The sequence below is a fragment of the Herpailurus yagouaroundi genome, unplaced genomic scaffold, assembly GCF_014898765.1.
Source record: "Herpailurus yagouaroundi ecotype Mexico unplaced genomic scaffold, PumYag 217, whole genome shotgun sequence".
Lineage (NCBI taxonomy): Eukaryota > Metazoa > Chordata > Mammalia > Carnivora > Felidae > Herpailurus > Herpailurus yagouaroundi.
Window position 1 is genome coordinate 2,731,342 of NW_024412448.1, and position 12,665 is coordinate 2,744,006.

The window sequence follows — 12,665 nt, forward strand, 5'->3', positions numbered from 1 at the left end:
CTGCCCTGTGCTCCTCTCCTCCACTCCCCTCCTCCACTCCCCTGTGCTCCCCTCCCCCCGCTCCCCTGCTCTGCTGCCCTAGCTTGCTTTTTGTGATCGCCTCTCCTTTGCTCTTCATCTTCTCCCTCGCTGACGTTTGCCATTTATGTCTTCTCTACCCCAAGGGCTGCAAGCAGTGAATAGTCAATAAAATTAACAGGCTTTGTGTTCCTTTCATCTTGTTGCCTTTTCATTCTGTTGGAATGAACCCCCTGCATTTTGTCATCTTTGACAGTAAAGCTTATAAAAGGGCAGAAAACATGTAATTTTTAGTAAACTTCACATAGTATTAGCATAGGGCCGTGTTCAAAGGAACGCTTAGGATTATTTGATAATAGAAGTGGCACACATTTGTGATGAACTAAATTAATTCTCTGGGGAAGAAAAATAATTGTCTTGCTTTTTTAAAGTCCATAAATTACACACGTACGCCAACTTGCACACGCACCCTAAAGCATTCCGTAGTACTAGCCACGAAGCAGTCAGGGACCCTGGAGCACAGCATCTCTCGACGTTAATACAGAAAGATTCTCTAACTTGAAATCACTGTGACGTTTAGGCCGCTCCCATGTCTAGAAGAAACGTATTAACCCGTGACCCACACTTTGTCCTAGGGCATGAAAACGTCTGGCAAGCAGGACGAGGCCTGGATCATGAACCGGCTGATCAAACAACTCACGGACATGGGCTTCCCGGTGACTGGTGTCTTATTTTTACCGCTTCCGTCCGCGTGTGCTGCCATGCATGGCCCTGATTGTGTCCTGCCCGCGGTTGTCACACGTAACAAGCAAGACTTTTGAGGGAGGAGAGTGTTCATGCAGCCTAACTCGTAAATTCCCCTTTTACCCGAGTGCTTCTGTCTAGGGACCGTTGCTTTCAACCAGAGCGAGCATCCACACCGTGCCGTCAAGTAGGGTGTGCGAGCCTTCTGGAATAAAACATGCCGCGTGATCATTCCTTTCTTTGGCTTCCGCAGCTCTGCATTTTCTTTTAAATCATAATTAAAAGTGAATTTTCGTTAGTTTATGCGGTGGATTGACAGAGATCACAAGAGAAAACTCGGGATCAAGTACCAAAGCGCGGGTCCAGAAAAAAGAGTCCTAACCAGTCCTATTGAGTGCCCGAGTCTCGGGTCACGTGTAGGGAGAGTTCAGATTGTACGGTGTCCCGCTGAAAATGTGCCATGAGGCATCCCGTTCCTGAGATCCTAACGCAGGAGTTCAGCTACTGAGGGATATCCCCTGGGTCTGTTCGGTCTTCCCTTCAAAGGTCTCCTTTCCAGATCGTTACTCAAGTGAACGTGTGTCTTTGATTTCTGTGGATGTCCCTGAAGAATGGGTCCAGAACGGCCCGGTCCAGAAACGACATGCCTCGCGTCGGGCACACGCCCTCTGTCGCTGGGCAGGGCGCAAGACCCGGGGGTGGCCCAGCCCCTTCCCGCATGAGAGCGCGGGCGGGACCCCGGAGGCCTGCCCGGGAGTCCCCATTTCCACCGTGGTGCTCGCACACACTGACACGCATCTGTTCCGTTCGTAGGAACGTGAATAGTTATCAACGTGCATCCGCTTGTTTTGTTTCGGTCTTTTGTACGTTGCTTGGTGGCAAGTGGCCAACAGCAGGGCCCAGGGTCCGCGCAGTGGAGAGTGGAGCTCTGTGCTCTGACTGGCTGCCAGGACGTTCCCAAAGTCGTTGTGGCAGAGAGCTCATCCTTGCCGAACCGTTGCTACTCACTGTGCTGTAGAGTCCATGACAAGATTCCACGGACCCCGCACGTTTTGTTTTTAAAGTGTTAGATGCAGGTTCTTTAGAAGTCAACTGGCGCGTGTTCTTACTCGAAGTGCCTCCACTTAGAAGACCTTTGTGTCTAGCCTCGCCAACGAAGGGCAGTGTTTCCGGTTCCAAAACCCAGTAATGTTACGTCTGCCATAATCCTTTCTCTAAGCTAATAGTGATCGAATTCTCTGCTAGCTTTTTTGTTACTGTCGAAGCGTGATCTTCATTAAAGTTCTGTTTTCCCACGCAGAGAGAACCAGCTGAAGAGGCCTTGAGGAGCAACAATATGAATCTTGACCAGGCCATGAGTGAGTACTCTGATGCCCTTAACGCATACTTTCTTAAAAGGTGCCAGTTTGTGGAGTTTGGATTTCCAGAAGCATTTTATCATAGTCTTGGGTTAGTGGTTTCAATTTGTGCTGGGTAGGCAGGACCAAGCTTCAGCCAAAGAGCAAGCGTGTGAAGCGTGGTAACCACACAGCAAGTCTCTGGAGGCTGGTGGACCCTGGGGACGGATGGCCAGAGCCCACGTCGAGGCACGTTCGCTTGTTTCCTTTTTCTCTGTACTTCAGCCAAGAGATGAGTTTTTTCCCATCTATTTTGAGGGGAGGTCATCGCAGCGTTCGTAGAGAAAGACACCGGGACCACAGGCCAGACTTCATGCGACGCTGACTGAGCGTGTTCTTCGCACCTGGCCCCAGCACGGGCTTGCTCAGGGGCCCACAGAGACGTCTCCGTGCCGGTGGAGCGCTTACTGGTGACAGATGAGATTTACCTCAAGGGATGAGCAGCCCTCATTGTGGAGCTGCTGTAAAAATAGTAATAACTAAAGGTGATAAATAGAATCGGAATACTGTAGCTGTGTTTTAGGATGGTATATTAAACTCTTTTGAACGTTTCCTTTTTTTGAGAGAGGGAGCGTGCGCACACAAGTGGGGGAGGGGCAGAGAGAGAGGGAGAGAGAAACCCAAGCAGGCCTCACACTCTCAGCACAGAGCTCGAAGCAGGGCTCGATCTCATGAACGATGAGATCACAACCTGGGCTGAAATCAAGAGTTGGACGCTCACCCAACTGAGCCACCCAGGCACGCCTAGAATGGCGTATTAAACTCTTAACTCATAAAGGGTAAAGAAAAAGAGAATTAAACATAACTTACGGCTATTACAACTTGGGAACAAAATCATAGCACCTTTAAAAAGAGATCATTTGTGACATCAAAAATATAAAAGGGGGAGAGCAAACGGATGGAACTTTTATAAGCCAATGAAGAGAATTGTTTTCAGCAGAAAAGGGACTATTCCATCAATGTTTAACGTAAACCTCGTGGTAACCGTGAAGCAAAAATGTAGCGCAGACACACAAACCACAAAACGGGGGAGACCGAGAAAATGGAAGGCCGTCAACGTATGAAGGGTAGACAGAGACAGAAGGAAAAACAGTAGCGAGACGGAATAACCAGAAGGCGAAAGATAAAAGGGCGCTAGTCCGTGCTCACATGTCCGTAATCTCTCTCAATGGGACTGAACTCACCAGCCTAAAGGCACAGGGCTGCTGGATGGATGAAAGCCACAAGACCCAAGGTGCCTGGGTGGCTCACTCGGTTGAGCGTCCGACTTCGGGCTCAGGTCACGATCTCACGGTTTGTGGGTTCAAGCTCAGAGCCTGGAGCCTGCTTCGGGTTCTGTGTCTCCCTCTCTCTCTGCCCCTCCCCCCCCCCCTTTCTGTCTGTCTCTCTCTCTCTCAAAAATAAACATTAAAAAAATTTTTTTTTATTAAAAATGCTTAAAGTAAATAAGGCCACAAGACCCAAGTCTGTGCTGCCCACCGGAGACTCATTGCAGCTCTAAGACACACACAGGCTCACGTTGAAAGCATGGAAAATGATATTCCAAGCAAACAGAAACGGAAAGAAGGCGAGCATAGCCATACTCAATATCAGACAAAATAGACGTGAAGCCAAAAAGAGTGACAAGAGTCCAAGAAGATCATTATATGCTGACAAAGGGGTTAATACGTCAAGAAGATGTAAGCAAATTATAAATATATCCATTCTTAACACCTGACCACCAAACTGCATTAAGTAATTAATAACAGATCATAAAGGAGAAATAATATAGTAATTTTATGGAAGATTTCAGATACCCCACTGTTAACCATGGATAGATCTTCCAGACTAGAAATCAATAAGGAAAAATGGAATTGAACCATACTTCAGAGCAAATGGACCTAAAAGATATACACAGAACATTCCATCCAGCAGCAGCAGAATATACACGTTTTTCAAGCACACAGGGAACATTCTCCAGGATAGATCTGATAGGCCACAAAACTATCTTAGGGGTTGTTTGGGTTTTTTTTTTCTTTTTTTCTTTTTCTTTTTTTCATCTTTTTGATAGAGCATAAACAGGGGAGGGACGGAGGGGGAGGAGAGAGAGAGAGAATGACTCAAGCAGGCCCCACACTGAGTGTGGAGCCCAGTGTGGGGCTCGTTCTCACAAGCATGAGATCATGATCTGAGCCGAAGTCAAGAGTCAGACGCTTAACTGAGCCACCCAGGTGCCCCCAAACTATTCTTAGTTTTAAGAAGTTAGAAGTCCTACCAACCATCTTCCTCAACATGAGGAAAATGAGAAGATCCATAAACATGTGGAAACTAAACACACTTCTGAACAACCATTGGGTCAAAGAAGAAGTTGAAAGGAAAGTGAAAAATTATCCCGAAACAAGTGACAATGAAAACATGTCAAATGTGGTGGGAAGCAGCAAAGGCAGTTGTGAGAGGAAAGCGTATAGCAGTTAAACACAGATACTAAGAATTTAAAAAGAGGTAAGACAAACAACCTAACTTTACACCTCAAAACTCGCAAGAGAACACATTAAGCCCAAAGTTAGCAGAAGGAAGGAAATAATAAGGATCAGAGCAGAAATAAATAAAATAGAGACTAGAAAAACAGTAGAAAGGATCTGTGAAACTAACAGCTGATTCGTCAAAAAGAAAAACACAATTGATAAACCTTCAGCCAGACCTAAAAAGAAAAGAAAGACTCAAAGAAACGAAATCAGAAGTGGAAGAGGAGACACTGCAACTAATAACCACTAAAATACATGGAACTGTGAGAGGCTGCTGTGAACAATTCTATGCCAGCACATTACTTAACTTAGAAGAAATGAATACATTTCTAGAAACAACTTACCAAGACCGAATCAGGAAGAAATATAAAATCTGAACAGACCAGTGAGTTAAGAGATAGAGTCAGTTGCCAAAACACAGAAAACTTCAGGACCAGATGACTTCACTGAGAGAAATTCTACCAAATATTAGAGAAGAATTAACATCAGTCCCCAGACTCTTCCAAACTATCAAGGAGAAGGGAATACGTCCAGGCCCATTCTACAAGGCCAGCGTTACTCTGATACCAAAACCTAATAAGGATACCACAAGAAAACCATAGACCAATATCCCCAATGAACGTACATGCAAAAATTCTCAACAAGATATTAGCAAACTGAGTTCAACAACACATGAATACGATTATATTCCGTGACCAGGTGGCGTTTGTACCTAGGATGCAAGGCTGGTTCGACATACACAAATCAGTAAATGTGATCTATCACATCAATAAACCGAAAGATAAAAATCACGTGATCATCTCGATAGATGCAGAAGAAATATTTGACAGCATACAGCATCCTTTCATGATTTGGGAGGGTGGGGAACCTTAAGCAGACTGGGTAGAGAAGGAGCGTACCTCAACCTAATAAAGGCCGTAGGTGACAAACCCACAGCTGACATTTTACTCAGTGGAGAGAAGTTGAAAGAGTTCATTGGATGAGGAACAAGGCAAGGATGCTGACTCTCTCCACTCCTGTCCGGTAAAGTGCTGGAAGTCCTGGCCAGGGCAGCTAGGCAAGGCAGAAGGGGGGGAAAGGCATCCATATTGTCCGTATTGAAAAGGAAGAAGTCAAGTTCTCGTCATTTGCTGATGATACGATCCTGTATGTAGAAAATTCCAAAGAATCAGTCAAAAAACCTAGAATCGGTCGACAATCTCCATAAAGCAGCAGAATACAGAATCGGCATACGGAAATCAATTGCATTCCTTTGCACTAACGATGAACCATCTGGAAAAGAATGAAAACCATCCCATTCACAATAACATCAAAAACAATATAATACTTAGGAATAAATTTAATCAAGGGAGCGAAAGATCTGCACAATGAAAACTGTAAGACTTTGTTAAAAGAAATTGAAAAAGACACAAACAAATGGAAAGGCATCCCATGTTCATGGATCAAAAAAATTAATATTGTTAGTCTGGTTATATTACCCAAAGCGGTCCCCATCAAAAAACCAAAGGCATTCCCAGAAGTAGAAGAAACAAAAACAATCCTGGGGCACCTGTTTGGCTCAGTCAGTTAAGCGCCCCAACTCTTGATTTCAGCTCAGGTCGTGGTCTCACAGTTTGTGGGATCGAGCCCCATGTCGGGTTCTGCCTGACAACGGGGAGCCTGCTTGAGATTCTCTCCCTCTCTCTTTACCCCTTCCCCCCTCAAAAATAAATATTAAAGGAAAGAAAGAAAGAAAAGAAAAACAATCCTAACGTGTGTGAAACCACAAAATACTCCCAAGTAGCCAGAGCGGTCGTAAGGAAGAACAAAAGTGGAGGTATCACACTTCTGAATTTCAGACTGTACTACAAAGCCACAGTAATCAAAACAGTGGTACTGGCACAAAAATAGACAGTCTGGGGCACCTGGCTGGCTCATTTGGTAGAACATGTGACTCAGTCTCAGAGTTGTGAGTTCAGGCCCCACGTTGGGTCTAAAACTTCCTTAAAAAAAAAAAAATTAGACATATCGGCCAGTGGAACAGAATAGAGCCCACAATTAAACCCCAGCATATACAGTGAACTAGTATTTGCCAAAGGAGCCAAAAGTACCGATTGGGGAACGGGTGGTATCTTCAACAAAAGGTTCTGGGAAAAATGGAGAGACGCGCAGAACAATGAAATTGGACCCCTATCTCACACTACTCACAAAAATTAATTCAAAATGGAGCAAAGGCTTAAACAACAAAACAAAACAAAACAAAAACAGAAGAAAATTAAAGAAGAGGCCTGTCAGTACTGGTCTCGGCAATAACTGGGGGTGGACAGCAAAAGCACAGACAGCAAAAGAAAAGTCAACAAATGAGGACTACATCGAACTCAGAAGTTTCTGCACAGCAAGAGAAGCACCAAAATGAAAAAAACCTATAGAACAGGAGGAAAATTTTGCAAGCCATGTACTGGATAAGGGGTTAATATCCAAAATCTATGGATCTATCAGTCAAACTAATGACCCAAAAAATGTTTGATTAAAATAACTAAATCGGGGGTGCCTGGGTGGCTCAGTCGGTTGAGCGAACGACTCCGGCTCAGGTCACGATCTCGCGGTCCGTGAGTTCAAGCCCCGCGTCAGGCTCTGTGCTGACAGCTCAGAGCCTGGAGCCTGTTTCCGATTCTGTGTCTCCCTCTCTCTCTGACCCTCCCCCGTTCATGCTCTGTCTCTCTCTGTCTCAAAAATAAATAAACGTTTAAAAAAAATTTTTTTTTAAATAAAATAACTAAATCGGCATTTCTGCAAAGAGGACATCAGAGTGGCCAACAGACCCATGCAGATCATCAGGGAAATGGAAATCCAAACCACAGTGAGGTCTCCCCTCACATCTGTCAGAATGCCTTTTCTCAAGAAGATAAGAGACAGCAGGTGCCGGCGAGGACACAGGGAAAAGGGAACCCTTGTTGCAATGTCGGAGGGAGCGTAAATTTGTTCACCTGGCATGGAAAACAATACGGAGGTACCTCCAAAAACGAAAAGTAAGACTTCCTGTACGACACAGCCATCCCAGTTCGGGCATCTACCCAAAGGAGGAAAACAGGATCTTGACAAGATAGTTGCTTCCGTGTGCATCACATTATTCACAATAGCCAAGGAGTGGAAACCATCCAAACGCCCATCAACAGATGAATGCGTGGAAAAGATGCCACCATATATACACAATGGAATATGATTCAGCCACAAGAAAGGGGAGTGTCCTTCAGTCTGCAACATATCCTTCATTCTGACAGATCTTAAGCACATCAGAGGAAGACAAGTACTGTATGATATCACTTGTATGTGGCATCTAGAATGTTAAGCCCCGTAGGAAACCGTGAATGACAATTACCGGGGAGCAGAGGTAGGGGGATGAGTAATGGTGTTTCAGGGAACGAATTTGTAACAAGGAGTGGATAAGCCGCAGAGATCCAGTTCACGGCATGCTGAACGCACAGTAATGGTGTAGTATAATTATGTAACGGTAAAATATGGCTATGTGGACCATCATATTACAGTACGTAGATCTATCCAGTAACATGTACACCTTAAGCTTATACAGTGTTACACGCCAAATTGATTCAGTTAAAAAATAAATAAAACAATAATTATGTTAGATATTTACATGGAAAACGTAGCTGATTCTCATTATTCGTCTCCAGGAAATAATAGGGTCGAATTCCTGTAAGCCACCGCATTTTTGTCAACCAGTCCGTACAAAACCTTCCTTTATGTGCGTTTCTGGCTAAAGATACCTTATTTAATATGTATTTCTCACAGAGATGCCGTATTTCTTTATAGTAAAACGTTGGCTAGAAGGAGTTAACATTTTCCCGACCCTGGGTCCTATGACCATAGATCTCTTCGGCCGTCCACACTGAATCCAGTGCTGTCGGCTACACCTTTCTAAAATCAGTCGTCATCTTGTGACTCCAGAAAGTTAGCCACTCTTCCATTCTTTCCAGAGCTTCATCGCACACGGTAGATGTTGCTTTAGCTCTTTCTGGGCAGCCTTACATACAAATGGGTGACTGTTCTCTTACTTTTGCTGGATGCACCGTATCATTCATTCACTCACATGAGCTTGAACCACAGCACCGCAGCTCCTGCCCGAACAACACTTAGCTGGCGTGTTTTCTCCATCAGGCACAGCGCAGCCTTATTGCACCCAGGAGCCCTACAGCATACATTAGCACTGTGCCTGGGGACCATTTCAAACACCGAAACCGCCAACAAAAAGAACAAAAGTGAAAAAAGTGGCACTGAATAGACCACAGAGGGACACTTGTTGCTGTAGGGGAGCGGAGTGAGAAGCAGAGCATCTTGCTTGGTCTGAGCTGGGAACGCATGTGTCGGGCAGCCGAGATTCTTCGCCATCCCCTGCGTGTCCACAGATGACCACAGAAGTGCCACGGGTTCCGATCTGGGGGCTACAGATAAATGTAGCCAGTCGGTGAATGCACGAATGTGGAATCCGTGAATAGGAAGATCGACTTGATAATTACATGCAGCTGCCAAAATGTTCTGGTGCAAGCTGCCAGGACAGAAATGACCCATCAGTGTGAGCTTGAAGAAGTTCATCGTACCCTGTTAGAATTGTAAGATGGCACAAAGTCAAAGGTAGCCACACGATACCAGTCGCTGGCCAGAGAGCGCATGAGGACGAAAACCTTGTCTGTCTCGTATGACACGGTGTCCCCAGCGTCTGGAAGAGCCCTCAGGGGGATGTGGGAAATGGAAACCGATGGCTGCAGGGGGTCAGCGGAGCCGTTTTAAACAGGATAATCAGGGCAGGGTCCTGAGGACACCACCGGGGAAGGCTGTGTGGAGAAGGGGGTGCCTCCCAGGAGGGGAAGGAAGGGCGGACTCGGAGTGGCCCGTGTGGTGGGAGGAGGGGCAGGAGCAGGGCCCGGTTGCAGACTGTCGGGGCTCACGAGAGCAAAACCACAGCCTCCCTGTTTTCCGGGAGGTTGAGAGGCTCCCACCGGCACCCATCTTGAGCTCGGCGCTCCTGACTGACGCTCCTCGGGCGTTTGGGTAAGTGTTGCCTCTGTTTGCTGTGCCCCAGGCGCCCTGCTGGAAAAGAAGGTGGACGTGGACAGGCGTGGACTGGGAGTGACCGACTACAATGGAGGGGTCACCAAAGCCCTTGGCTGCCGCCCACCAGTCTCCAAAGACTCTTCCGGGGACCGCCCCACCTTTCTTGACAAGGTATGAATTCCGGGGGTGTTTTGCTTGTTTGTTTTTAACACAAGGGACTTTTCATTTTAACCGTGTCCTTAATGCAAGCTGGATCAAATACTTGCTGGGCTGTAACACTTAAGTGACTTTTACCCACTTTTTAAGATACGTATGAATGTTTACCTCAAAAGAGATGGCGTCGTGTTTCATACGACGTGACTAAGAAAAAATACTGAAATTGAAAACTGACTTTCATCGTAGTGGGTGAACTTGGCTGGCTATTGGCTTCCATTTGCCCAGTAACAAGGGTCTTCAAGTCTCTGTTTTACTGTCTTATTTTATATGCACAGTTCTTCCCCTTGGAAATGATGTTACGTGTTTACTCTCGGAAAAAGAGACTTGAAGTGGTTGTGCAGGTGCCTGTGTCTGGCCAGCTCAGCTCGGCCACTTGAGAGTTCGTGCAGGAGTCTGTCAGGAGCCCCTGGGGTGGGTCACGTGTCCAGACACCGGTTCGGTCCTTTCAGGACCGTCCCTTAGCGATACCCCCTCTCCAGACTGGTGTGACTTCACAGGGAGACAAGGACAGCATCCCACGAAATTCAGTCAGAAAGTTGAACCTTGGAAAGAAAATTAAAGCAAGGAAGGACAAGTTTAAAAGCAAAACAAAGAACGGGCTCACAGGAGACAGAGGTGAGACTTCGCCTCCGTTCTTAAGCAAACAGGGTCCCCTACCGCACGCCCCCCTGCCGAACGCTGTGGCCAGGCTGGGCCCAGAGGGAGCGGTGCGCGATTCCAATTTAATTTAGTATCTCGTATTTACACTTGGCTCAGGATGGGACGCTGACTTGTTTCCTTACCTTTAACATGTAGAATACTGCCACACGTTTGTTGGGAAGTTAGAAAAAATAGATCTGCAAAGGGCCTGGTCCGTAACGTGACCTTAATAAATACAACAGGGTAAGAGTCTGCTTTGTAACCTACCCTATTATTGGCTCAAACGGCACAAAATCGCTGTTTGCGGGTCAAAAACAGCTGAGTGTCAGCAGAATCCAACCTGATGCACACCTAGAGCCTTGATGATGACTTCTCGGAAGGAGCGGGTTTACTTGAACACGGTTGTACACTGTTTTCTAGACGAGGCTTTTGCGAATGTTTCCGTCGTCCTCCTGACTCCTGCCCCTGGGCGGGGTCGGTTGCGTATGAGAGCGTCATAAGCTACCGTGTGTGCTTGTGGAATGATCGTTAACAATGAAAGCAGCGTCTCAGTCTGGTTTCTCTTTTGCTTTTCCCCCTCTTCCTTTGGCCCGTGTTCTCCAGTCTCTTGTTGCCCACACTGTTTTGACCTCCTAATTCTTTACCATCCACATCCCTCTACGCCCTTGGGAAATTGCTTTGTGCTCTGTGGATGGACACTGCACACAGCTCACCCTCTGTTTCTCCCATCAGGACGGCGGCCTGGTGGAAGAGCCCACGACTTCACCATTTTTGCCTTCACCAAGCCTGAAGCTCCCCCTTTCAAACAGTGCACTCCCTAATCAGGCCCTGGGTGGGATTGCCTCAGGGCTGGGCATGCAAAACTTGAATTCTTCTAGACAGGTAAGGCCGTGGGGAGAAAGCCAGCGCGGTCTCTGTGTCACCTGCCTGTCAAAAAATGTGTTTGAGCCACAAACTGTCCCATTTTTAATGAATACCCATGCTTCACGATACAATCACGTATGAAAAGGTAGCCGAGATAGTCGAAAGATCATCCTGCAGGTAATGTGCAGGTGTCAGGAGTGGAGTCCAGCTCTTGGGATTGAACCGTAGTTAGGGAAGTGCTTCCAGATTGTATTGTTACACGTAAGTAACACATGGTTCAGTGCCCTTGGCGCTGACCTACCGCTAGACTCCTTCATGGAGCCAGGCGGTGCCGTCCTTTCTCCCGGCCTCAAAACTGGAAATACATTGGTCTGTGAGAAAACACCACCTTTTCCCCTGCTTTGCCCGGAGGTCGAGGTGACATTTCGGTGGCTTCCAGAGAGTCGTGTTGGCATTCTCCCTCTCTGACGCTCAGGGAAGGTGCAAGTCCCTGTCAGGCGTCACAGAAGGGAAGACTGAGAGTTGCGTTGGCTGCTGCGCCCTGGCACTCGTCTCTCCCTGTCCTTCTGGAAGACATGACCTGCTTTGCTGGCTTTCCCAGGACTTCCTTTTCCTGGGTTTCCCCACGCAGGAGGCTGACACGCACCCACCTCCGAGAGCCCTCTCTAGGTAGAGGCTAAGCTGCGTGAGGCGGCCACGTGCGCACCTGCTGTCCCCGGTGACGGCCAGCGGCGCCTCCTGCCACCAGCGTCCCTGTTTGTGTGGTCCTCGCGGCCGACGTCACTGATGCCGGTGGTAGTTCAGTGCAACGCCTGTTTCTGGTGTCCTGCCGTCTGACAAGTGACCACCCTGCAGGTGGGGTGATGGGAGTGAGCCCCCCCGTGCCTGGCCGCTAACTCACCCCAGAGAAGCAGGAAGTACACCTAAAATGCATTGATTAGATCTCACACGCAGATACCTGCCAGGATCTGGCCTTTTACTCAGCTTCAGCTTTGGCTGTTGTTGAGATCATACTTGTGTTTCCTGTTTGAAAACGTCGCTGTCTTCGGCCTGGTGATCCCCGCCCTGACGACCCTGCGTCACCACAGGTCTCCCGTGACAGAAGTAGAGCAACCCGGTGGCTCCGCGTGGCTGTGGTTCATAGCACCGTATTATCAGGGTTTGTCTGGACGGGATAGTCCTGTCCAGGGACGTTTTCCGGCTGGCACTGTTGTGTGGCTCCTGCGATTTGGAAACA

The 12,665-nt window shown here is 47.3% G+C and overlaps 1 protein-coding gene across 6 annotated transcripts in view; it reads left to right on the forward strand.

Moving 5' to 3' along the window:
- TNRC6C (trinucleotide repeat containing adaptor 6C) overlaps positions 1–12,665 on the forward strand; it is a 95,561-nt gene that overhangs the window by 59,809 nt on the left and 23,087 nt on the right. For 5 of the 6 annotated variants that reach the window (XM_040456536.1, XM_040456537.1, XM_040456541.1 and 2 more), the window contains 4 exons: positions 654–734; positions 2,063–2,120; positions 9,738–9,880; positions 11,297–11,446. In XM_040456536.1, coding sequence (XP_040312470.1) covers positions 654–734; positions 2,063–2,120; positions 9,738–9,880; positions 11,297–11,446 — 432 coding nt within the window. The remainder of the gene's footprint in view (positions 1–653; positions 735–2,062; positions 2,121–9,737; positions 9,881–11,296; positions 11,447–12,665) is intronic. The other variant, XM_040456539.1, reaches the window with a different exon arrangement.